We start from the raw sequence: 27,439 nt of genomic DNA, 5'->3' as shown, positions 1-27,439 counted from the left end.
GCTTCTGTAGATTAACATTCCTTTAAAAATAATCACAGGCTTCTTCTGCTCCTATCAAAAGAATCACTGGAATTGCTACTTCAGTATTTCTACATAAGATTTCAAGCATCATTTTCTAAGGTCTTCTGCATACTGGAGAGTGACAATGTAAAGTGTTTTATACATGGATTCTTTTTTCTCTTTTCACAGACATACTTTCTTTGGCTTGACTACAGGCTTAAAATTCCCAGCCCTTGTTTTATTTGTTGTGTTGATTTCTGCTATGAAGAAAAAATACCAAGGGAAAGATATTAAGGCATCAGAAAATGAAACAAAAGCCATGAATGAAGCAAACTCAGGACCATTAATTAATGATGCCAAAGTGGACCATGAAACACATATTTAGGGGAGAAAAAATTATTTTTCTGCTGCTGTGTTTTCAACTAACATTGTATTAATTGAGTAGGATGTTATTTTTGAGTAGTTCCTGGTCTTTTCACTGACAATTTCCACATTCTATGTTAATGATGGAACCAAAACCAAAGCTGAAAAAAAAATGGGTGTACTCATTGTTAATATATGACTATGCATTTGTGGTTAAGATTGGAATGCATGATCCATACAAATTTAAGGTGAAAGTTATAATTAATATGTAACAGAAGAAAAATAATTATAGTACAATAAAAATAGTGACTAGAAAATAGGTATAGGTGAAAAAGGAAGAGAGAAATTAATAGTCCAAATATGGAGAAAAGCCCGCTACCTTACAAATAAACCAGTTTGAACCATGTTATTCAAACTTAAAGTCTATTATAATGGAGGGCTTATGCTATCATGACATCTGTCATCCATGAATTAAGTCATATATTTCTCAGACCTTATTATTTTATAATTTGAAATTGTGTTTGACTATCACACAACCCCTGATGCATATTCTTAAAACCTTTTATTAAAATACTACTGAAGAAATAGAGCTAATTGAAAATTTGCAAGTTGCTGTTGTCAGACAGTATATTACAGACTGTGTTAAGTTTTCTTCAGGTCCATGGAAGTGGATTAAGAAACACTGACATTAACTTGAGAAAGCAAAGCCCATTGAAAGGTGTGTCTTCACTTTGTTTGTCTGCTCTCTATAAGAAATGGAGTCTGCACTGAATTATTTACCAACTGCCTCAAAATTGCCTGGCATTTTGTGTTTGTGTTTAGCTCACAGACACCTTTCACACCTCCACAAGTTGGACAAGAAGTGGAGTGAATGAGAACAAATATCTGAATATTGCATTTGCTAGTGATGACAGCTTTTTATAATGAAAGCTAAAAACTGTAGTTTTTATTCTCAAAAGGCTAAAAGAAAAAAAATTAGAGGTCATTAAAAATCACCTGTGAAACATGTTTTTAAAGAAATCACAATCATACACTCACCCAAGATTCTCATTCTAAACATTTGTGGTACAAGCCTGGACCTCCCCTTTAAAAAAAATCTGCATAGGGCTCCCGTGGTGGCTCAGTGGTAAAGAATCTGCCTGCTAATGCAGGAGACACCAGTTCTACCCCTGATCCAGGAGGATCTCACATTCAGTGGAGCAAAGAAGCCCCAGGGCCACAAATATTGAGCCTGTGCTCCAGAGCCCAGGAGCTGCAACTACTGAGCCCTTGTGCCACAACTACTGAAGCCTGTGCACCCTAGAATCCAGGCTCCATAACAAGAGAAGCCGTGGCAATGAGAAACCTGCACACCACACCTAGAGAGTAGCCCCCACTCTCCGTAACTAGAGAAAAGCCTATGCAGCAATGAAGACCCAGCACAACCAAAAATAAATAAACAAAGTTATTTTTAAAAATTTACATAGAACTCTTGATAAAGAGACACAAAAAAACCAAACCATATGATAGGAGACAATATCCCTGAGTATACCAAAGACACACCACATGAGTGCTTGCTAGAATCTGAGAATTACATTGGAAATTGTAGATATTAACCTGTTGTCAAACTGTAGACCTAAGAAAGATTCATTAATCAAAAAAGCAGAAATTTGGAAAAATCACCCACAGGCAAGGTTACTATATGACAGGTCTAATTGGATCTTGTCTCATTAAAAAATAAAGAGAGAAAATTACAGAGCTGTTTGTTAAAACATTGTATGAAAATAAAGGCAATATCTTGAATATTTATTTCTTCAACAATTATTGCATGTTAAGAAACTGATAGGTAAAATGAAATATAACTGTAAAATAAACAAAGAAGGACACTACCTCTTGGAGGTTACACTTTAAAGGGGAAGAAGAACATTAACAAGATTAAATTATAAAATTTTATAAAATTATACAAATTAAAGGATAATTTTATATTTATAAGTGACATGTACAGTGAGGAAAGGAACATTAACACATTTACAACAGATTATTTGGTCTACTTCAGAACCCAAGAATCCAGAATAAATATTAATCTTTAATTCAAATGCATTTATTAAGCATAAATACAGATCCTGGGGGAGAATTCAACGGAGATAAGAATATGATAAGAAAAGTCTTCAAGGAAGCAAAATAATGTAAGACTCTAGTTAAACCATACATTGGATAAAATTGAAAGAAGTCAATGCCATTGAATATTCTTGCCTCCCTTGTCAAAGATAAGGTGTCCATAGGTGCATGTGCATGGATTTATCTCTGGGCTTTCTATTTTGTTCCATTGATCTCCAGTCCAGGTTCAATGCATGATACAGGATGCTCGGGGCTGGTGTACTGGAATGAACCAGAGGGATGGGATGGGGAGGGAGGTGGGAGGGGGGGTTCAAGATGGGGAACACATGTATACCTGGGGCAGATTCATGTCAATGTATGGCAAAACCAATACAATAATGTAAAGTAATTAGCCTCCAATTAAAATAATTTTTTAAAGTAAAAAAAAAAAAAAGAAGTCAATGGCCCAAAACCTAAATCCATGATGAAGAAAATACATTTGGAAAAAAAACAAATAATGCCACTTGCAGCAATATGGATGGACCTAAAGATCATCACACTGAGTGAAGTAAATCAGACAGAGAAAGACAAATATCATATGATACCACTTATATGTGTAATCTTCAAAAAAGTACAAATGAACCTTTTTATAAGACAGAAATAGAGTCATAGACAGAAAACAAACTTATGGTTACCAAGAGGGAAAGGGAGATGGGAGGATGAGGGATGAACTGGAAGACTGGGATTGACAAATACACACCTGCTTTGTATCAAATAGATAACTAATAAGAACTTATTGTATAGTACAGGGACCTCTTCTCAATATTTGTAATGACCTATGTGGGAATAGAGCAGATATTTTAAAAAATCAGTGAAAATGTAGAATAAAAAGATAAAGAAGCAATTTTTGAAATAAAGGTAAGTTATTTAGAGGACAAACAAAGCACCAACCTAAGGAATCTATTTTTGAGGAAGAAAAGGAGTTGAAAAAGAAGTATTAATCAGAGATTTAGTGGCAGAACGACTTTCTGCTCTGAAGAAAGACTTGAGTATCCAGACTGAGGTCTCCTTGTTTACACTCTGTCTCCACACTTTCTTTCACCTTCATGAAATGGGGTCTTTGATTATGATGTTTTTTCCTGAAATGCTCTTTATTTCCATGTAACTGCTTCTCAGCCTTCAAATCTAAGTTCAGTCACTATTCCTTCAAAGTCTCTGACTTCCTCATTGGTTAAAAAAAAAAAACTTCCAATATATTTGTAGCAGTACAGCATTTATCAATACGGTAATTTTACACTTATTATGGTTATTTGATAACTGTCTGTGTACCCAACTAGTCACAAGCTCTAGGAGGGTAGAAACTGAACTCATTTTACCTACTTATTTTATGCCCACTATCTAGTTGAAAGTGAATGTCATGTCCAAATCTGTGTGACCCCACACAGGAGTCTGTTGCCATTTCCTTCTGCAAGGGATCTTCACCACCCAGGAATCAAACCCAGGTCTCCTGTATTGCAGACAGACTCTTTACCATCTGAGTCACCAGGGAAGCCCCCAATATCTAGTTGGTTTCTGACAAATAGGTGCTTTATCAATTATTCTTGAAAGAATAAATGAGTGAATGAACTCCAAAAGTGCCAGTCACATGAAATATGAATGTTATAAATAGGAACTGAAAACAACATGCAAAAATAGCTGCATTAAGTCACTGGATAAGTAATGATGGTTTCTGATTTTTTGAAGATTTTCTTTAATATCTTTAAATGAAAAGGTAAAACTTTAAATGTCAAAAAATTATTTTTTGACTGCCATCTGATGCTAAGCACAAGAGATTTAAAACATTTATGAAACAGAATCTTGGCCCTTTGGGAGCCCACAAATGAGGTGGAGAATAGGCACACAAATGTATGATAATATATTCTCTTTCGGTCAAGTAGTTAAGACTTCAACTTCCAAACTAGAGGGTGGGAAGTGTGAGTTCAATCCCTGATTGGGGAGCTAAGATCCTACATGACTTCTGGCTAAAAAACCAAAACACAAAGCAGAAGCAGTATTCTAGCAAATGTATTAAAGACTTAAAATACAAATGTATGATAATATACAATGTATTAAATATTAGAATAAAGATGTTCATGTATCTCATTCATAGGGACCATGCTAATCTTCTTTGTCTCAATTTCAATATTCATTTTTGTGGAGACTGTACCCCCTGAAAAAAGTATTGAGAATTAATCACAAAAAATTTGGCAGTGGCCATTGTCACTTTCCTCTTGTGCACCTTTGCTAAGGTGTACTTGTGCACTGTGCTAAGTCGCTTCAGTCGTGTCTGACTCTTTGCAACCCTGTGGACTGTAGACCACCAGGTTCCCCTGTCTAAGGATTCTCTAGGCAAGAATACTGGAGTGGATTGCCATACCCTCCACCAGGGGATCTTTCCAACCCAAGGGTCAAACCCACTGTCTCTTCATTGGCAGGTAGGTTCCTTTCCATTAGCACCACCTGGGAAACCCTAAATAGGCTTGCTCACAACATGGAAACCAAGAACCAACCTAATGAGATGATTAGATAAGCAGTGTGGTTTCAGCAGTTCAGTTCAGTTCAGTCGCTCAGTCGTGTCCAACTCTCCGCGACTCCATGAATCACAGCACGCCAGGCCTCCCTGTCCATCACCAGCTCCCAGAGTTCACTCAAACTCATGTCCACAGAGTCGGTGATGCCATCCAGCCATCTTATTCTCGGTCGTCCCCTTCTCCTCCCGCCCCCAACCTTTCCCAGCATCAGAGTCTTTTCCAGTGAGTCAGCTCTTCGCAAGAGGTGGCCAAAGTATTGCAGTTTCAGCTTTACATCAGTCCTTCCAATGAACACCCAGGATTGATCTCCTTTAGAATGGACTGGTTGGATCTCCTTGCAGTATAAGGGACTTTCAAGAGTCTTCTCCAACAACACAGTTCAAAAGCATCGATTCTTCGGTGATCAGCTTTCTTCCCAGTCCAAATCTCACATCCATACATGACCACAGGAAAAACCATTGCCTTGACTAGACGGACCTTTGTTGGCAAAGTAATGTCTCTGCTTTTTAATATACTATCAAGGTTGGTCATAACTTTCCTTCCAAGGAGCAAGCGTCTTTTAATTTCATGGCTGCAATCAGCATCTGCAGTGATTTTGGAGCCCAAAAAAATAAAGTCTGACACTGTTTCCACTGTTTTTCCATTTCCCATGAAGTGATGGGACCAGATGCCATGATCTTTGTTTTCTGAATGTTGAGCTTCAAGCCAACCTTTTCACTCTCCTCTTTCACTTTCATCAAGAGGCTTTTGAGTTCCTCTTCACTTTCTGCCATAAGGGTGGTGTCATCTGCATATCTGAGGTTATTGATATTTCTCCCAGCAATCTTGATTCCAGCATGTGCTTCTTCCAGCCCAGCGTTCCTCATGATGTACTCTGCATATAAGTTAAATAAGCAAGGTGACAATATACAACCTTGACATACACCTTTTCCTATTTGGAACCAGTCTGTTGTTCCATGTCCAGTTCTGACTGTTGCTTCCTAGCCTGCATACAGGTTTCTCAAGAGGCAGGTCAGGTGGTCTGGGATTCCCATCTCTTTCAGAATGTTCCACAGTTTATTGTGATCGACACAGTCAAAGGCTTTGGCATAGTCAATGAAGCAGAAATAGATGTTTTTCTGGAACTCTCTTGCTTTCTCCATGATCCAGTGGATGTTGGCAATTTGATCTCTGGTGCCTCTGCCTTTTCTAAAACCGGCTTGAACATCTGGGAGTTCACAGTTCACATACTGCTGAAGCCTGGCTTGGAGAATTTTGAGCATGACTTTACTAGCGTGTGAGATGAGTGCAACTGTGCGGTAGTTTGAGCATTCTTTGGCATTGCCTTTCTTTGGGATTGGAATGAAGACTGACCTCTTCCAGTCCTGTGGCCACTGCTGAGTTTTCCAAATCTGCTGGCATACTGAGTGCAGCACTTTCACAGCATCATCTTTCAAGACTTGAAATAGCTCAACTGGAATTCCATCACCTCCACTAGCTTTGTTCGTAGAACTAACACCCAAAAAAGATGTCCTTTTCATTATAGGGGACTGGAATGCAAAAGTAGGAAGTCAAGAAACACCTGGAGTAACAGGCAAATTTGGCCTTGGAGCACAGAATGAAGCAGGGCAAAGGTTAATAGAGTTTTGTCAAGAGAACGCACTGGTCATAGCAAACACCCTCTTCCAACAACACAAGACTCTACACATGGACATCAACAGATGGTCAACACCGAAATCAGATTGATTATATTCTTTGCAACCAAAGATGAAGAAGCTGTATACAGTTAGCGAAAACAAGACCAGGAGCTGACTGTGGCTCAGATCATGAACTCCTTATTGCGAAATTCAGACTTAAATTGAAGAAAGTAGGGAAAACCCCTAGACCATTCAGATATGACCTCAATCAAATCCCTTATGATTATACAGTGGAAGTGAGAAATAGATTTAAGGGACTAGATCTGATTGATAGAATTCCTAATGAACTCTGGACGGAGGTTCGTGGTTTCAGCAACATCAACTCTAAACCAGTAGTTTATAAGACTACAAGGTTTTGTAAAGGGAATGTCCTCAGAAGTAGATGAAAAGTGGTGTCGTCTACACATTGGCACTTGCCATTGTCATTTGCCATCTATCTCTACAAGGATTAAATCATATGCTGCTGTAGCTGCTGACTTCCAACACCCTCTGAGAGGAGTTCATGGTGGAGGGCAGAAATGAGGCACCCTGTGCTCTGGGAAAATGGCAGAACAGAGCTTCAGATAGTCAGATATTTTCAGGAGCCAATTTTATGAACCCAGTTCTTGTACCTGTACCTCTTCATATCTAGAAAAGTGCTAAAATCCTTCATGGTGATGACTACTCCTAATGACTAGCAGAAATCTTCTGCAAAATATATGGGTTTGAATGCATGTATTCCCCCTTCACCAAAACCACATATATACTGACCGTGCCCTCTGCCTCCTAGAAGTAGTTTCTCAGAGGTATCCAAGATCTGTCTCCTGGGTGATAGCCCTCATTTTGCCCCAAATAAAACTTAACTTGCAACTCTCACATTGTGCATTTTTAAGTCAACAATAAAATTTTTAAATTATCACTTAAAAACCCCCACAGATACACCTCTGAATCTCAACCAATCTCCACTGTTATACTTGAGGCTGTTTCAACTTCTATCCTTAGAACATTATCCCTTTGAATTAAGACTTCAACTCTAGTTCAGTTGGAAGAGATCATACATCTATCCAGAGTGAGATTCCAATCACACTGGGCATGAGATTTAAATCATTTTTAAGCAATATATTTTTGAAAGGAGTGGAAGTAGAAAACATGAAGATATTCAGAAAGCAAGAGCAAAAGTAACAGAAAAGTGAGATCATAAGCACTAAACAACTTTTGTCTATTCACCATTATGTTTCAGACTGATCCTACCATAATGATTCTATACATTTAAACCCTCTGTAAAAATGTCCTTTTGAGTCACATTCACTTTTTAAAGTTATTTTTTAATAATTCTAATATTTGACTAATCTGTTTTATATCTGGGTTTGGGGTTGATGATTGCCTTGTCTATTCTGTTTTTTATTACCTTTTGTGTCTTATAATTTTTTGTTGAAGGCTATAAATGTAGTAGCCAACAGTTGACATGGAGGTAAATATTTTTCAAACTTGGAGATGAGTACATCTTTCTTTCTACTAGACCTTTAGTGTGGACTCTGTATCAAGAATGAGGCTGGGTTTGAGGTGTGGTGTTGCTTTGGTTACCCTCAAGAACTTCCCAGGTGGCTCAGTGTTAAAAAATCCACCTGCCAATGCAGAAGACACAGGTTCGATCCCTGGGTCGGGAAGATTCCCCTGGAGTAGAAAATGGCAACCCACTCTAGTATTCTTGCCTGGAAAACTCCATGGACAGAGGAGCCTGGAAGGCTAGAGTACGTGTAGTCGCAAAAGAGTCAGACACCACAGAATGACTGAGCATGCGTGCACACACACGTGGTTACCCTAAGTGCACCAAGAGCTTCAAATTCCTCTAGGAAAACTTTATTTAGGATCTATTACCGTTGTGGATTTGATTCTCCCTTTGCCATGCTACCCATGAAAAATCTGTCTCTTGCCACTCACCCAAATATATCCCACTATTCTTTTTACTGGATCCTTGTTACCATGGGTTTGATCTCAGGTGGCCTCAGTCTGCAGCAGCTTGAAGCAAGGTTTTGGTTCCCAGCCAGAGACTGAGGTCAGGCCAAGTCAGTGAGAGGACTGAATCCTAACCACTAGACCATCAGGGACCAGTGGCCAGAGACAAGGCCCTGGCCCATCAACTGCATAGAAATGAATTTCCACATAGACATGGAAAGTAGTAAAACAAGTAAAGTGTTTGATTATTAGGAGGAAAAAGAGTCCATGTGGATAGCAGGCACACAGGCAGGCTCAGAGAGAGAGTCAAGCCCTCATGGTAGTTTCAATCCCTTTTATGGGGCATTTCTTCTGGGTTTTTTCTTCAGTAAATCATTTTGCTTTGCTTGGTTCTGAATCTGTATTTGGTTATCTCAGGGTCCATATAATCAAAGCTATGGTTTTTCCAGTAGTCATGTATGAAAGTGAGAGTTGGACTATAAAGAAAGCTGAGCATCAAAGAAATAATGTTCTGAACTGTGGTGCTGGAGAAGACTTTTGAGAGTCCCTTGGACACCAAGGAGATCAAACTAGTCAATCCTAAAGGAAATCAACAACAATAGGATCCTCCCATGTGTGCATGTGCATCTCTTAGCCAAGATGAATTCTAGTAAGGAGGCCTATGAGTAGGTTGATATCACCATGAGGTGATGCCCCCTCTCTTTTGACTTCCAAGGAGCCTTTCTGTATGTTTGTAGTCAGGAAGGTCTCCTTGACTTTGAGAATGAGGAATATGAGGTCTTTGATCATTTTGAACAGAACTCAGCTCCTCTCTCACTCCTACTGTTTTGGAGTATCTATCCACAGGGCACCAATTTCACCTTCTTAGCCTGGAGCCTATCTCTTGTCTCACGTGGACATGGCTATGGAGACAGGAAGGCTCAGTGAACCAGGATCTTGGGGGTGACCTGCCCTTCCCTGGGTGGTGGAGCTTTTCTTCCTGCTGCCCTTCCCAGCCGCAGGAGTTTTCACCGGCACCACAAGCTACAGTTTTTGTTGCCCACCCTCATGGAAGAGAAAAGCTTCTCTTCCTTAGAAGCTGTTGTTGTCCAGTCACTCAGTTGTGTCTGACTCTTTGTGATCCCATGGACTGCAGCACACCAGACTTCCCTGTTCTTCACCATCTCCCAGAGTTTGAGCAAACTCATGTCCATTGAGTCAGTGATGCCATCCAACTATCTTATCCTCTGTCATCCCCTTTTCCTTCTGCCCTCAATCTTTCCCAGCATCAGGGTCTTTTCCAATGAGTCAGCTCTTCACATCAGGTGGCCAAAGTATTGGAGCTTCAGCATCAGTCCTTCCAATGAATATTCAGGGTTGATCTCCTTTAGCATTGATTGGTTTGATCTCCTTGCTGCCCAACGGACTCAGCAGGAAACCTTTATTAAAATTAAATTTCCCATTTAATGCTAATGTTTGCATTGGGATTAAAAAAAAATCATGATCCTCTTGAAGTATAGCACATGAAATTTGTTATGACATTTTTTTATTCTTATTCTAAATAAATATTCACTTTTAATTTTATTTTGTACTCTTCATCTTGAATTTAGTAAAAATATTTATTTATTTATTTGGCTGCACTATGTCTTAACTGCAGGATCTAGTTTCCTGACCAGGGATAAAACCTGACCCCCCTGCATTGATAGCATGGAGTCATAGCCACTGGGTCACAGGGAAGTCCCCATTTTGAATTTTTTTATAGGCCTTTCTCTCAAATTTGGTAAGCTTAAAAATCCACAAAACTCAGCCCTGCCTCTGCTAGTGGCCAGGCTCTTCCTTTCTCCCTGTCACACCATGTTTCATCATCTTTCATCCCGGTGCTTCTTGCTGTTCCTTGAGTTTAGCATCTTCACTTCCGAAAGGAAGAAGAAAAAAGGGCACAATGTCTTCCCAGAAAGCTTTGTCTTCTTATTTTGGAAAGAAATCCCTTCCCATCTATGCCTCTGCCAGTATCTCGTTGATCAAAGCTTGTAGTCTCTGTAACTGTTCAATTCAGTTCAGTCGCTCAGTCGTGTCCAACATAGCCAGCAGCAAAAGAGATGTTCTTACATTTGTTTCTACCCTTCTGTGAATCAAGACACAGGTTAATCTTTCTTTTATCAACACAGAGTCATCATTACCCTCAAGACTGGATGGGAAGCTTTTTAGAAAAAAAATCTCTGATTACTTAGTGACTCATCCTATGTCCACAGGGTTTGAAATTGCTTTGTGCTGTTTGTCATTCTGTCATTGTTTTCTGTGTATATATATTCACCTAATAAAATGGCACCAACTTGAATTTTACAGCCTACAACTTAGTTTATTACCATGTCCTTACATACGTGCACCAACACGCATATCCTCTAGAACCAAGTATAGAAAAAAAATTGTTCCATAAATACCCACTGGAGAACCTTTGAAGCTCTCACAGTTGGAGGACTCAGTTTCTTCCCTTTCTGTAAAATGCCTTACTTCTTTTATTATTGCTTTTGCTGATGTGTTCTCTGTGAAACATTATTTTTTCATTGTATTTTACATGCATAGGGAAAGTGAAGTCGCTCAGTTGTGTCCGACTCTTTGCGACCCCATGGACAGTACCCTGCACCAGGCTCCTCCGTCCATGGGATTTTATAGGCAAGAGTACTGGAGTAGGTTTCCATTTCCTTCTCCAGGGAATCTTCCTGACCCGGGGATCGAACCCAGGTCTCCCGCATTGTAGATAGACGCTTTATTGTCTGAGCCACCAGGGAAATGGATCGCAGGGAAAAGAAATCAGAATATAAAAGAGACAAAAATGAAAGGCAAATGCATTACTCTGCGTCTCTTCCTGGGTCTGATGCTGCAGAGGCAACCACTTCTCTGTGGTTCCAATAAGATGTGTTTGCCAATTTTATCTGAATTTATCATGATTAAAACACATTTAACTCTGTGCTATAAAATATGAAAAATTCCTTTTCTTCCCTTTATGCTTTTCCCCAATTTTCATGGCTTTTCTAAGTACTTATTTGTAAAGTTCCCATAAATATTAGTTATATTTACAATTATAAATAATATATCAAATCATTTCTTATTCCAAGAACTTAGGCTCCTCGCAATATTAAATAAGACCATGAATGACTCTAGGCTTCCCAGTACCTGTTTCCTGCTGCTTCTCTCCTCTACTTTCATCTGCTATACTTTTACTTCTACCCTATCCTGAGAGAGGCCAAATGCGTAGAAAAATAATTGACTTTCCCAGGCTTCACGAACTTGAACAACAGAGGTCAGGAGTGGGCACAAAGCATTCCAACACTCAAGAAGTATCAAAAGAGAACCCTACAGCAAAATGCCATCTTTCCCAGCAAGTAATAAGGGTGAGCCCAAGATACTGGGTCCAAAATCATACCTCTCTTGACCTACTTTGCTCCATTTAGGGTATTCAAGTAGGTGAACTATGTATAGAGTTAAGACTCAGCTTTCCCTGATCACTTTAAACCCATCAATAGTAGTCAAGAAAGAGCCACAGATACTCAAGCTAGATTCTGCTTCTTCAGTTTGCCTCCTTGATAAGGAGTCATGAGGGAACCCAGTCATGACACCGCCCGATTTGACACTCATGGTCTTGCCAACACCATCTGCCCTGAAATTCATCAGGACTCATCTCTCTATGTCAGTTACCTAAAAATTCCCAGAATTCCAGATGACCTCTCATTCCCTTTCTTCTAATTTTCGTTGTCTAATTTCCATACTTCCAATTATCAACTTTTTCTCTCAGACTCAAACTTTGAAATCCTCCCACTTTCAGTGTGTCCTCTTGAATTCTGAGTCCCTCATCTCCAAAACTGTTCATATTCTAAAACTCACAAACCAGCATTCTTTTTCACAGTTTCAGTCTCACCAAAATCTGGGTTTCTCCTGAGGACTTTGTTTCCTCCAAAAGCTTCTCATATGGTAGCTGTTTTTCTCACAGCTCTCTGGATTCAAGGTGAGTCCTTGCTCCTCTTTTACCTTCCAGACCACTCTCCCCCTTTCCTCCCTTCCCAAATACAGCAGCACCAAGTTTCATTTCACCCTAATACCCAGTGTTCCCTCATCACAGTTGCCACATCTCCCCGGAGATGGAACTCCTAAGTTGCAATGATTTTAGCTTCTTTCTCCAGTGTCAACACTATTTCTGTCTTGAATCATGGTTCTTTTCAATACACTCAGAGATGAAATCTTAAATTTCAGGAGCACAGAATGTAACTTTTAATCCTCCACCCAAACCTGTTCTACTCAGTACTCTCTGTTGCTTTCTTCTTAAATGATGTAACCAGTTTTCAAGGGATCATATTGGTCTGCAAAGTTTAGTTGCCAAGTTTGAAGAGTTGAAGAAAAAAAAAAAATCCAACAATCTTTGCTACAAGATTTTTAATTACTTGATTAAGTTTGTCAGTACTCTGGACAAAATGAGAAAATATATATGACTCACAAAGGAGGGAATGAACTGAAAGCAAATGACAGCATATTAATGAATCAGTTCAGTTCAGTCACTCAGTTGTATCCGACTCTTTGCAACCCCATGGAATGCAACATGCCAGGCCTCCCTGTCCATCACCACCTCCTGGAGTTTACTCAAACTCATGTCCATTGACTCGGTGATGTCATCAACCATCTCATCTTCTGTCGTCCCCTTCTCCTCCCTCCTTCAATCTTTCCCAGCATCAGGGTCTTTTCAAATGAGTCAGTTCTTTGCATCAGCTGGCCAAAGTATTGGAGTTTTAGCCTTAGCATCAGTCCTATCAATGAATATTCAGGATTGATTTCCTTTAGGATGGACTGATGGATCTCACTGCAGTCCAAGGGACTCTCAAGAGTCTTCTCCAACACCACAGGTCAAAAGCATCAATTCTTCGGTGCTGCTCAGCTTTCTTTATGGTCAAACTCTCGCATCCATACATGACTACTGGAAAAATCATAGCCTGACTAGACGGACCTTTGTTGGAAAAGTAATGTCTCTGCTTTTTAATATGCTGTCTAGGTTGGTCACAACTTTTCTTCCAAGGAGCAAGTGTCTTTTAATTTCATGGCTGCAGTCACCATCTGCGATGATTTTGGAGCCCAAGAAAATAAAGTCTGACACTGTTTCCCTATCTATTTGCCATGAAGTGATGGGACCAGATGCCATGATCTTAGTTTTCTGAATATTGAGCTTTAAGCCAACTTTTTCACTCTCCTCTTTCACTTTCATCAAGAGGCTATTTAGTTCCTCTTCACTTTATGCCATAAGGGTGGTGTCATCTGCATATCTGAGGTTATTGATATTTTTCCCTGCAGACTCGATTCCAGCTTGTGCTTCATCCAGCCCAGCATTTCTCATGATGGACTCTGCATATAAGTTAAATAAGCAGAGTGACAATGTACAGCCTTGACATACTCCTTTCACTATTTGGAACCAGTCTGTTGTTCCATGTCTAGTTCTAACTGTTGCTTCCTGACCTGCATACAGATTTCTTAAGAGACAGGTCAGGTGGTCTGGTATTCCCATCTCCTTCAGAATTTTCCAGAGTTTGCTGTGGTCCACACAATCAAAGGCTTTGGTATAGTCAATAAAGCAGGACTAGATATTTTTCTGGAATGCTTTTGTTTTTTCAGTGATCCAACGGATGTTGGCAATTTGATCTCTGACTCCTCTGCCTTTTCTAAAACCAGCTTGAACATCTGGAAGTTCACAGTTCACGTACAGTTGAAACCTGGCTTGGAGAATTTTGAGCATTACTTTACTAGCATGTGAGATGAGTTCAATTGTGTGGTAAGTTTGAGCATTCTTTGGCATTGCCTTTCTTAGGGATTAGAATGAAAACTAACCTTTTCCAGTCTTGTGGCCACTGCTGAGTTTACCAAATTTGCTGGCATATTGAGTGCAGCACTTTCACAGCATCATCTTTCAGGATTTGAAATAGCTCAACTGGAATTCCATCACTTCCACTAGCTTTGTTTGTACTGATGCTTCCTAAGGCCCACTTGACTTCGCATTCCAAAATGTGATCACACCATCGTGATTATCTATGTCATGAAGATCTTTTTTGTATGGTTCTTCTTTGTATTCTTGCCACCTCTTCTTAATATCTTCTGCTTCTGTCAGGTTCATACCATTTCTGTCCTTTATTGTGAATAATCTATTTTAAAAGAATCATGTCTGGAATCAATAGAAGAGTTAAAGAAAAATTCCAAAATAGAATAAAAATATTCAGTCTTCTTTCACTTCAAGTCTTTGACTTTGTTCACTTCATTCACTTAAATTTGAGCAAAATCCTTAAATATTCACATATGAAGAAATAATTTCAGTCTCTTAATAATCACGATATCAAAGCATGATTTCAACAGAATTAAATAGATTTTCATAATAGGAAATTTTAAGAAATCATTTGGAAGAGATGTGGGAAATATTTTGCATGAGTTAAAAGAGAAATTACTTTTTAACAATTTAACATATAAATAAAGCTGGTTCTAATATCCTGTTTTGTTTATAAATGTCTCTCTGAGGAAAATCTCAAATGCCATTGTAACCTCAGAAATACCATCATGAATATTTTTACTCCTTGAGTTAAAAAAAAAAAGTGTTGAGGTTCTTAAAAATAAGGAAAAGTTATCTGCAGTACCTCTATTGATTTTAAAAATTATTTAAGTTGTATTGTGTTCTCCAATTCTGGAAAGCATGATATAAAAGAGTATTATAGCCTTGTTTTCGATTCATCATCATTCAAAACTTTGGCATTTTGATCCATTTCTCTGCTCTCATTTTCTTTCCCTGTAACCTTTGCCACAAGCATAGTTTCTGAAGAGGCATTTAACTCAGGTAGTCGATACTTTCTCAAAATAAAGAGGATCAAAAAGGCTGGAATATAGCTTAATCCTCTTAGTGACGCTGGTAATCCAAGGTAGATGTATCTATGTAAAAAAAAAAATCCAAACATATTAAAACTTAGGAATATACTGTGGTGAATAATAACTAGTTTTGCATATTTCTTAATTATTAATATTTTACACCATAAGGACAACAGCAGCTAATTGTTTTGCATGTCAGCCTTAGGAATGAATCTCATGAATCTCAGGAATGAACCTCATGAGCTTTCATTCATTAGCTAATGAATTCTAACTTTTGTTAAAATGATTTGGGGAATTTTTATCCAAGAAAATCAAAATGTATTTTCCTCTTTTTAGTATTTTGTTACTGTTTCTATTTTATCTTTTTACATTAAATAGACTTTCCAACTTAAATTTAATGCTGACAGTGACAGCAGTTTTATTTCAGTGTTTAGCAAGAATGCTTCCAAAGAATCACCACTAATTGTAATATTTACTCCTGTGTTTCCTTAGATGATCTTCATCAGGTTAAGGAAATTGCTTTCTCTTCCGAGTTTGCTCAAAGTTTTAGTTTTGAATTTGTAAAATATCACCAAATCATTTTTCTGTATGTAGTTAGCAGAATAGCCAAGACTATTATTATTATTCTGAACAAACTCTATTTGTTAGTTTTTACACATTAATAGATTCAATTTGTTAACTTTTTGCATGTATAACTAAAATCAGCTTGTACTTTTTGCCTTGTACTGAACTTGTCTAATGTCAATATCAAGATAGCATTAGCTTTATAAAATGAACAGGGAAATTTTCCCCCTTTTTCCATGTCTAGGAATAACTTGTATAATGCAGGGATCATCAGTTCATTGAAGGTTTGTAAAACTTGCCTTCAAAGCTTCTGGACGTGATGCCTTTGGAAGATGAGAATTTGTGACTCATTCACATCTTTTAATGACTATGAAAATATTCATGCTTTCTATATATTTATAGTAAAATTTAGTAATACGTATTTATCTAAAAAACTTCTACTTAATATGCTTATAAATTACAATATTTAAAATTCCTAAGTATCTATATTTATATTTTTTCCATTTTTAATAGTGTTTATTTGTGCCTCTTCTCTTTATTTGCCTTTCCAGATTGCTGTTATTATATTTTAATCTTTTCAAAAGCACAGCTTTTTGGTTACCTCTATGATCTATAGTCTATTTATGAATTTCTCCTTCTTGTATTCATTTTCCTAGTTCTAAAATTTTCTCTTATTAGGAAACATATCAAGAATGCAGGAAAAAAAGAGTTAAACATATTTATACTCATCACCCAGGTTTTTTAAATGATTAAATTTTGCCATTTTTGTTTCAGACCAATTTAAAAGATATTAATACATTTAATTCCTCTGTGTATTCCTATGATCTTATTATATTCTAACCTACTCAAGACATAACACTATGTTGAATTTTATGGATTTTGTTCCTACTTTATGTCTATAGCTTTACAAATTATGCATGTATCCACTCATACTTTATACAATTATTGCATATATTTTTACATTTTAAATAACTGGCATAATATTATGTTTTTATTCTGAAATTTTTTTCTATCAGTCCACCATTTTAAAACTAGGCTTATACATGTAGTTCTACATTGTTTATTTTTAACTATTGAACTACATTGCAACATATGAACATAAAAGCAATTGTTTTGCCCCTTTTCTGTTTGCCCATTTCTGTCCCCTGTAACTTTAAAAACCTAAGTATAATAAAGAAATCACTAAACAATTGAAACTAATTCCTGACTTATGTTTTCTTGAATGTATACCATGTGTTGCCTAACTTGTTGATTCTTTTCCTAGATAAAAAGAGGTAAGAATGAAGAATTAAATAGTTAAAAAATGATAAGCTCTCTGCCCTCCAACAGCCCTTTTAGCAACCCTGCAGGAAGATCATTCAGGCAAGATAACACCAGAAGAGAGACTCAGCCAGTCTGCACTGAATGGAGAAGAACACAGAACCCACCCTGCTGCATCAGTGACTCACTGAGATCCTTCCCCCCAATATTTTTCCTTTAAAAGCAGTCATGACTGAGCAGAATCCTTGGAGTTGGTCTCTGGACATGAGTTCACCTTCTCCCAAGATTGGCAGCTTTTCTGACTCAAGCACCTTTCCTCTCTACCAACACTGCCTCTCGAATTACTATCAACCAAATCTGAATTCAGCGATAAACACACTACAGCTTACTATCCATTTTCCCACTGGACACTTTTGTTCAGATTTTTTCTAATATTAATAAAACTGCAATAAACCTTGGCTAATATGTCTCCTTGTGCATGTGAGCAAGAGTTTCTCTAAGATATGTCTAAAATCCTCTAAGAATTTTAGAGGATACAACCTAATAGAAAGAAAGAAAAGAAGAAAGTGAAGTCGTTCAGTCGTGTCCAACTCTTTGCGACACCATGGACGGAGGAGCCGGCACCAGGCAAGGATTTTCAGGACTTTCTAGGCAAGAGTACTGGAGTGGGTTGCCATTTCCTTCTCCAGGGAATCTTCCCGACCTAGGGATCGAGTCCAGGTCTCCCGCATTGTAGACAGACGCTTTACCATCTGAGCCACAAGGGAAGAAGATACCTTTTGATGCCTGCAACTTAGTAAATATTTCCCAAAAGTTCTTTTCAGTAGCTTTTATTCACTGATGCTACTTTTATTCAGTAGCTTTTATTCACTGATGCTACTTTTATTCAGTAGCTTTTATTCCTGATGCTCATGAATTATGTTTTATCATTCTTCATTGTCAACAGTGTCTTTAACTACAAACAAGTGTTTAGTTTTGTATGCAGTCACATTGGCCCATTTCTCGTTCTCTAGTTTGTGTTTTTGTTTCAACCCAAACCCAAGGCAATAAGGGTCATAAAGATGTTAGGATCTATGGTTGTTGATAATCTATCACTATTGGTCTAATCATATTTCTTTATAAGCCATGTGTTTATTTCTCTGGGTTGTCCTTATGGTTTTTTCTTAATTTGAACATTTGCAATTTCACTTTGGTATATCTAATTAATTCATCCTACTAGGCATTTAAAGAGCACTTTTGATCTGAAAATGTATGTCTCTATTAAATTCTAGGAAATTCTAAGGCATTAATTCATTAGTTTATCTCTGCTATTTCTTCTGCCCTCTGTTCTGGAAATTTCTGAGATATATCTTTTAATTGCTAATTGATCTTTAAAATTACTAAGGTGGTTCTTTTTTGTTTATGAGTTCAAATAATTAATTTTCATTCCAGATAATTTCTGCAATACCCACTTTCAGTTCACCAATTCTCATTTTAACTTATGTGGACTTGAAATTTATTATCTATTTAGAATTCCTTTTATTTCAATGCTATCCATTTAATTGCTAATATTTCCAAGAGTTCTTATTCATATTCTTATTTCTGCTAGATTTTTTTTGTTACATCTTATTCATTTTAATGGGTATTATGCTATCAATTTATTATTTTTAATCCTATTGAGCTGGTTAAACATTTTAAAGTTTGTCAGACTCTTAGAGTAAATTCAATCTGGAATAAAGTCATGCTTCAACTGGTAATTTATGTGCTTCTCATTTTTACTATTGGATTTATTCATGTATTTTAATGTTTTAGTTTACAAGCTCTTTTGAATATTTTGTTGTTGTTTGTTTATTTTGGTTTTCCTTGCTTGCTCTGTTTCTCTGTATTTACTTCTCCAAATCTGCTCATTTTCCCTTTGCTTTTCCCACTTCCCCAGGTTCTTAGGCCTTTCCTAGTCTTTTTTATAGTGATACTATAAATAATCACAGAGGGAGCAGATCATTTGATCTAGTTCTTGGGTGTATCTGTATCTTATTCCCTCCTTAGTGTCACAGCAATAATATGCAAAATATTTTTTTAAATCTATTTTACAATGAGATTTCTATTATTTTCCTATGGTTGCTGATAGTTGGGTTTAAAAAATCACTATATATCTATTAGATAATGCTTGCATAGTCAGATGGTTCAAATCTTCTATATCCTCATGAATTTTTCACCTGTATTTTACAGTCACTTGTAAAAGTGTATTGCAATTTTCTACTCTGTAGATTTCTGCTTGTAATTTTGTGAATTTTTGTTTTATATATTTGGATTATAGTGATAAATTTATATGGGTTCATGATTGTTATATATTTTTCGTAAAGTATTTCTTTTATTATTAAGTAATTAAAAGACGCTTACTCCTTGGAAGGAAAATTATGACCAACCTAGATAGTATATTAAAAAGCAGAGACATTATTTTGCCAATAAAGGTCCATCTAGTCAAGGCTATGGTTTTTCCAGTGATCATGTATGGATGTGAGAGCTGGACTGTGAAGAAAGCTGATCGCCGAAGAATTGATGTTTTTGAACTGTGGTGCTGGAGAAGACTCTTGAGAGTCCCTTATACTGCAAGGAGAGCCAACCAGTCCATTCTAAAGGAGATCAATCCTGGATGTTCATTGGAGGGACTGATGCTGAAGCTGAAACTGCAATACTTTGGCCACCTCATGTGACGAGTTGACTCACTGGAAAAGACTCTGATGCTGGGAAAGGTTGGGGGCGGGAGGAGAAGGGGACGACAGAGAATGAGATGGCTGGATGGCATCACCGACTCTGTGGACATGAGTTTGAGTGTACTCCGGGAGTTGGTGATGGACAGGGAGGCCTGGCGTGCTGTGATTCATGGGGTCGCGGAGAGTCGGACACGACTGAGCGACTGAACTGAACTGAACTGAACTGAATCAGTTCTAATGAGGTGGATGCAACTGGAGCCTATTATACAGAGTGAAATAAGCCAGAAAGAAAAACACCAGTACAGTATACTAACACATATATATGGAATTTAGAAAGATGATAATGATAACCCTGTATATGAGACAGCAAAAGAGACACAGATGTATAGAACAGTGTTTTGGACTCTGTGGGAGAGGGCGAAGGTGGGATGATTTGGGAGAATGGCATTGAAACATGTATATTATCATATGTGAAACAAATCTCCAGTCCAGGTTCGATGCATGATACAGGATGCTCCGGACTGGTCACTGGGATGAACCAGAAGGATGGGATGGGGAGAGAGGTGGGAGAGGGGTTCAAGGTGGGGAACACATGTATACCTGGGGCAGATTCATGTCACTGTATGGCAAAACCAATTCAGTCATGTAAAGTAATTAGCCTCCAATTAAAATAAATAAATTTAAAAAATAAATAAAATTTCTGTGACATCAAAAAAAAAGAAAAGAAACATGAATCTCATTCTGTCTGCTCTCTTCACAGTTCTTGACATATATATCATTTTACTGATCAAGAGAAGACCTTAGACTCTTTTAAACAATACCAAATCATTTTTTAGTAATTAAAAAAGTTTTCTTACTGCCCATAGGGAGCAATTAAGACAAATCTAAACAAAATTCAGGTCTCTAAATGGAAAAGAATCTGAAAATAAAGAGAAAAATGGAAGAGTTTTGTTCAAAAACAGGTTGATATCAGAAGAAGTTTGTTCAAAATCAGATCTATATTTACAAAAAATAAGACTTGAAGAAACATGAAGAATACTGTGTCAGTGAAATTTACTAAGGGAGAAAAATTATTTTAGAGATCAGAAGTGAATGGCCAAAGGAAGTAAAGATTTAAGCTAGTAAAATGCTGGAATGATGTAGGATTAAACAAGGATACTTGAGAGTAATATAATTTAGATAGGTAGTTACTGCACAGACATGGCCTTCGATAATATACTGATTGCAACCAACTTAAGGAACAACCTTTTGAAAGCCACCTGTGCTTATATTTATCAAGTGCTTTGAAAATATTGAGGAACTAAGATGAATATGTAATAAGAAATGAATATATAAATAAAGAATAGTATCAGTACTTATTTTGTAAATAAAACCAAAAGTAGTCTAGTCACGTCACAAAGAAAGTGTTAGACATGTACCATGGTACCATTTACCATTTTATATATCGTCTCTGCTTAGAAAGCAATTTTTTAAAATTACTATCTTTACCTGAAGCGGTTGGAATCATATATCCGGCATGCTCCTGACTCACCACACTTCAAAGTTCCCCAGTGTAAACATGTGGAGTCCACTAAAGCTCCAAAATATATAGGTGCAGGAATTCCAGCTATAATTAAAAGGGAGAAAGAAAAATCCGTTAGCAAGGTAAGAAGATATGTTGTTTTGTTTGAAAGTATTAAAATTTTCTCTATTTGTAGAACAGTTTAGCCAAATATAAATCTACAGCTTTAAATTTTAATTTTAGAAACTAGAAGTTACTTTTAGAGGCAAGTTTCTAGATTAAAAAAGCTAAGTAATCAGATGGATAAAGTCAAAATAAAAAATTATCAACAGAGAAAAACATTGAATTAATGGTTATTTATACTTTTTTCTGAAATATTTTGGGTGAACCACAAGCCCATTTTATTTTACCAAAGCATTGCTTCTTTGCTTTTCAAGTGTATTGATGAAAAATAGAATGTCAGGTAGGTCTTTTCCAGGTAGAAGGAAAAAGTTTTCATGTCTTCTTGTTCTTTATTCTCACACTAATTACAAAGTGCTATTTACAAGCAGAAGGGACATTTGCTGAATTGTTACTCTGAGGGAGTGACTTCATTTACTTAGTATTTAATAGTGTTCTGATGTGAAATTGGGAAAAATAATTATTTTTACCAAATACTCGTGTGCAAAATGCATGTAATCCCACACCAAGAGACTTCTCTTCAGGCTTGACACACCTAAAAAATTAATGAATTCATAAATTTAAAAACTACCATAGTTTCTTAAAACAACTGTTTGTATGCTAGTAATGCATTGAGCATTAGCAAATTTTCTTGCATACTCAAGTCTTGGCTATTCAAGGCCTAATTATTCAGTTCATAAGTTTCACAGAAGCCCCACCTCTGGTCTTTGGCATTTTATCCATCACTTTTTGCTCACTCATTTCTATCATAAAGTCATCAAAGGTGAAAACATTTCATATCAATTGATTTCTACCCCAGTATCCTCTTCTCAAAGTAGTTTGTGATTCTAACGGTTACACCTTTAGCCTCAAACCAAAGAAGAATGCAACCCTAGGAGTATTTAAATTATTCGTACTAACAAAATACAGAAAAGCCAAGGATTTACATAAGTAAATGTAAAGAGAAAAAAGAAAATAAGAATAAAAGTTTTTCAAGGAAAGTGATTTAAAAAAATCCAAAACAAACATATTTTAAGTGACTTGGTATCTATTTAAAAGCTGCACAGATTCATCCATTCTTTCCAAAAATTCCCCCACCTTTTCACCATTGCCTGAAATTCCTTACGTAGAAATGTGTGTGTGTGTGTGTATAAGTCGCTCAGTCATGTTCAATCCTTTGGAAACCCTTAGACTGTAGCCTGCCAGGCTTCTCTGTCCATGGAATTCACCAGGCAAGAAGACCAACCCAGGGATCAAATCCAGGTCTCCTGCATTGCAGGCAGATTCTTTACCTGGGAAGCCCTTATATGTAGAAATAAAGACTATCATTTCCAGTGTCATTTTCTATTCTCCACTCACCGTAGCATTAGTATGGCTATCTGTTCAATGAATTCACTTAGAGATTTCCTCTGTAGTCCCTTCCCTTCTTTGACTAACCAAAGCTGAGAAAATGAAAGCAAATTTTTACACAAAAGGACACAATACATTTTTAGCAAAAACATCATATTATTGGTTCTTACCAATTATCATATTATCTTCTTACCTTGCTAATGGAATCTTTTTTCTCCCTTTTAATTGTAGCTAGAATTTCTGCACCTAAATATTTTGGAGCTTTAGTGGACTCCACATGTTTACACTAGGGAACTTTGAAGTGTGGTGAGTCAGGGGCATGCAGGATATACGATTCCACCAGTTGACGGAACAGGTAAGATAGTAATTTTTAAAATTTGCTTTCTAAGCAGAGAGCATGTATAGTTCATGATCTGAGCTGACTGTGGCTCAGATCATGAACTCCTTATTGCCAAATTCAGACTTAAATTGAAGAATGTAGGGAAAACCAATAGACCAATCAGGTATGACCTAAATCAAATCCCTTTTGATTATACAGTTGAAGTGACAAATAGATTCAAGGAATTACATCTGACAGAGTGCCTAATGAACTATAGACAGAGGTTTGTGACACTGTACAGGAGACAATGTCCATTGTACAAAAAATGTACAGGGAACAAGACCATCCCCAAGAAAAAGAAATGCAAAAAAGGAAAATGGTTGTTTGAGGAGGCCTTAAAATATCTGTGAAAAGAAGAGAAGCCAAAGGCAAAGGAGAAAAGGAAAGATATACCCATTTGAATATAGAGTTCCAAAGAATAGCAAGGAGAGATAAGAAAGCCTTCCTCAGTGATTAATGCAAAGAAATAGAGGAAAACAATAGAATGGAAAAGACTAGAGGTCTCTTCAAGAAAATTAGAGATATCAAGGGAGCATTTCATAAAAAGATGGGCTCAATAAAGGCAGAGATGGTATGGACCTAACAGAAGCAGAAGATATTGAGAAGCTGCTGCTGCTGCTGCTGCTAAGTCACTTCAGTCGTGTCCGAATCTGTGTGAACCCATAGACGGAAGCCCACCAGGCTCCCCTATCCCTGGGATTCTCCAGGCAAGAACACTGGAGTGGGTTGCCATTTCCTTCTCCAATGTGTGAAAGTGAAAAGTGAAAGTGAAGTCGCTCAGTCATGTCCGACCCTTAGCGACCCCATGGACTGCAGCCCACCAGGCTCCTCCATCCATGGGATTTTCCAGGCAAGAGTACTGGAGTGGCTTGCCATTGCCTTCTCCGATATTGAGAAGAGGTGGCAAGAATACACAGAAGAACTATACGAAAAGGATCTTCATGACCCAGATAATCACAATGGTGTGGTCACTCACCTAGAGCCAGACATCCTGGAATGTGAAGTCAAGTGGGCCTTAGGAAGCATCAGTAAAAAGCTAGTGGAAGTGATGGAATTTCATTTGAGCTATTTCAAATCCTGAAAGATGATGCTGTGAAAGTGCTGCACTCAATATGCCAGCAAATTTAGAAAACTCAGCAGTGGCCACAGAACTGGAAAAAGTCAGTTTTCATTCCAACCCCTAAGAAAGGCAATGCCAAAGAATGCTCAAACTACCGCACAAGTGCACTCATCTCACAGGCTAGTAAAGTAATGCTCAAAATTCTCCAAGCCAGACTTCAACAATGTGAACTGTGAATTTCCAAATGTTCAAGCTGGTTTTGCAAAAAAGCAAAATGGCTGTCTGAGGAGGCCTTACAAATAGCTGTGAAAAGAAGAGAAGAGAAAAGCAAAGGAGAAAAAGCAAAATGGCTGTCTGAGGAGGCCTTACAAATAGCTGTGAAAAGAAGAGAAGAGAAAAGCAAAGGAGAAAAGGAAAGATATAAGCATCTGAACGCAGAGTTCCAAAGAATAGCAAGGAGAGATAAGAAAGCCTTCCTCAGTGATCAATGCAAAGAAATAGAGGAAAACAACAGAATAGGAAAAACAAGAGATCTCTTCAAGAAAATTAGAGATTCCAAGGGAACATTTCATGCAAAGATGGGCTCGATAAAGGACAGAAATGGCATGGACCTAAGAGAAGCAGAAGATATTAAGAAGAGGTGGCAAGAATACACAGAAGAACTGTACAAAAAAGATCTTCACAACCAAGATAGTCACGATAATGTGATCACTGACCTAGAGCCAGACATCTTGGAATGTGAAGTCAAGTGGGCCTTAGAAAGCATCACTACAAACAAAGCTAGTGGAGGTGATGGAATTCCAGTTGAGCTATTTCAAATCTTGAAAGATGATGCTGTGAAAGTGCTGCACTCAATATGCCAGCAAATTTGGAAAACTCAGCAGTGGCCACAGAACCGGAAAAGGTCAGTCTTCATTCCAATCCCAAAGAAAGGGAATGCCAAAGAATGCTCAAACTGCCACAATTGCACTCATCTCACACGCTAGTAAAGTTATGCTCAAAATTCTCCAAGCCAGGCTTCAGCAATATGTGAACTGTGAACTCCCAGATGTTCAAGCAGGTTTTAGAAAAGGCAGAGGCACCAGAGATCAAATTGCCAACATCCTCTGGATCATGGAGAAAGCAAGAGAGTTCCAGAAAAACATCTATTTCTGCTTCATTGACTATGCCAAAGCCTTTGACTGTGTGGATCACAATAAACTGTGGAACATTCTGAAAGAGATGGGAATCCCAGACCACCTGACCTGCCTCTTGAGAAACCTGTATGCAGGTCAGGAAGCAACAGTCAGAACTATACATGGATCAACAGACTGGTTTCAAATAGGAAAAGGAGTACGTCAAGGCTGTATATTGTCACCTTGCTTATTTAACTTATATGCAGAGTATATCATGAGGAATGCTGGGCTGGAAGAAGCACAAGCTGGAATCAAGATTGCTGGGAGAAATATCAATAACCTCAGATATGCAGATGACACTACCCTTATGGCAGAAAGTGAAGAGGAACTGAAAAGCCTCTGATGAAAGTGAAAGAGGAGAGTGAAAAGGTTGGCTTGAAGCTCAACATTCAGAAAACAAAATCATGGCATCTGGTCCCATCACTTCATGGGAAATAAATGGAAAAACAGTGGAAACAGTGGCAGAATTTATTTTGGGGGGCTCCAAAATTACTGCAGATGGTGACTGCAGCCATGAAATCAAAGACACTTGCTCCTTGGAAGAAAAGCTATGACCAACCTCGACAGCATATTAAGAAGCAGAGACATTACTTTGCCAAAAAAGGCATGTCGAGTCAAAGCTATGGTTTTTCCCATTAGTCACACATGGATGTGAGAGTTGGACTATAAAGAAAGCTGAGCGCCGAAGAATTGATGCTTTTGAATTTTTGTTGGAGAAGACTCCTGAGAGTCCCTTGGACAGCAAGGAGATCCAACCAGTCCATTCTAAAAGAAATCAGTCCTGAATATTCATAGAAAGGACTGATGCTGAAGCTGAAACTCCAATACTTTGGTAGCTGAGGCAAAGAGCTGACTTATTGGAAAAGACCCTGATGCTGGGAAAGACTGAAGGCAGGAGGAGAAGGGGACAACAGAGGATTAGATGGTTGGATGGCAGCACTGAGTCAATGGACTTGAGTTTGAGTAAACTCTGGGAGTAGGTAATGGACAGGGAGGCCTGGGCGTGCTGCAGTCCATGGGGTCGCGAAGAGTTGGACACGACTGAGTGACTGAACTGAACTGAACTGATGGGTATTTTCTTGGCATGAGTGTTTTACTAACTTGAAAAACTCTTCAGCATAATAGAGTGAGATACAGTTGACCAGTTCACTATCTAACCCAGGTTATTTAGGCAACATCAACAATTTTACTCAGAAGGAAGTAATTAAAGTCAGGAGACCTCACATGACCCTCTTGCTCCCATGGTTACCATTTAATATAGAAAATACGGTATTTTAACTTTACTGAAGAGTTTTTCTTTCTCCTCTAACTCTAACATACCACCTTATGATCTCAAAAAACTGTGAAATCCTTATAGCTAAGAAGTTACAAAGCAGTTAGAAATAAAACTTCATAGAAAATATTAGCTGAGGTATAGCTAAAGCAATACTTGGAAGAAAATGAATCATTTTATATATATTAATCAAAATGAGAAAATTATTTAAGTGTTAAACTCAAATAGTTATAGAACAATAGAAAAAAGCCCAAAAAGAAAACGATTTTAAATAAATAAAATAAAATCAGAAATAGATGAAATAAAGAGCAACAAAACTAAAAATTGCTTCTTTAAAAAAGAAATTAAAAGCAACCTCTGGCAACAATGATCAAGAAAAAAAATGCAATAAACAAAATTCAGAAAAAATGGAAAACCCTTCAGATATATCAGAGAATATCCAAATGATCAAAGAATATTATAAACAGTTATGCAGTAACACTTGGTATAAGTGTAAATGGAAAATGTAAATAGACACTAACATTAAATTGAAATGTTATAA

At 37.5% G+C, this 27,439-nt stretch overlaps 2 protein-coding genes across 9 annotated transcripts in view; one reads left to right on the top strand and one right to left on the bottom strand.

Moving 5' to 3' along the window:
* LOC129535896 (solute carrier organic anion transporter family member 1B3-like) overlaps positions 1-385 on the top strand; it is a 79,858-nt gene extending 79,473 nt beyond the window's left edge. Inside the window, exon 14 of the mRNA XM_055394613.2 lies at positions 190-385. Coding sequence (XP_055250588.2) covers positions 190-385 — 196 coding nt within the window. The remainder of the gene's footprint in view (positions 1-189) is intronic.
* A 9,896-nt stretch (positions 386-10,281) lies between these two features.
* The window catches only part of SLCO1A2 (solute carrier organic anion transporter family member 1A2), a 133,558-nt gene continuing 116,400 nt past the window's right edge, over positions 10,282-27,439 (bottom strand). For 7 of the 8 annotated variants that reach the window (XM_055394617.2, XM_088837289.1, XM_055394614.2 and 4 more), the window contains 3 exons: positions 22,153-22,217; positions 21,490-21,607; positions 10,282-15,547 (listed from right to left, as the gene is read on the bottom strand). In XM_055394617.2, coding sequence (XP_055250592.2) covers positions 15,331-15,547; positions 21,490-21,607; positions 22,153-22,217 — 400 coding nt within the window. In that variant the 3' untranslated portion in view covers positions 10,282-15,330. Of the gene's footprint in view, positions 15,548-21,485; positions 21,608-22,152; positions 22,218-27,439 lie in introns of those variants that run through there. The other variant, XM_055394621.2, reaches the window with a different exon arrangement.

Source organism: Moschus berezovskii, chromosome 6, assembly GCF_049115385.1.
Source record: "Moschus berezovskii isolate FMDL1 chromosome 6, NW_MosBer_1.0, whole genome shotgun sequence".
Classification (NCBI taxonomy): domain Eukaryota; kingdom Metazoa; phylum Chordata; class Mammalia; order Artiodactyla; family Moschidae; genus Moschus; species Moschus berezovskii.
The sequence above is the reverse complement of the archived record's forward strand: the minus strand, read 5'-3'. Positions and strand labels throughout refer to the sequence as shown.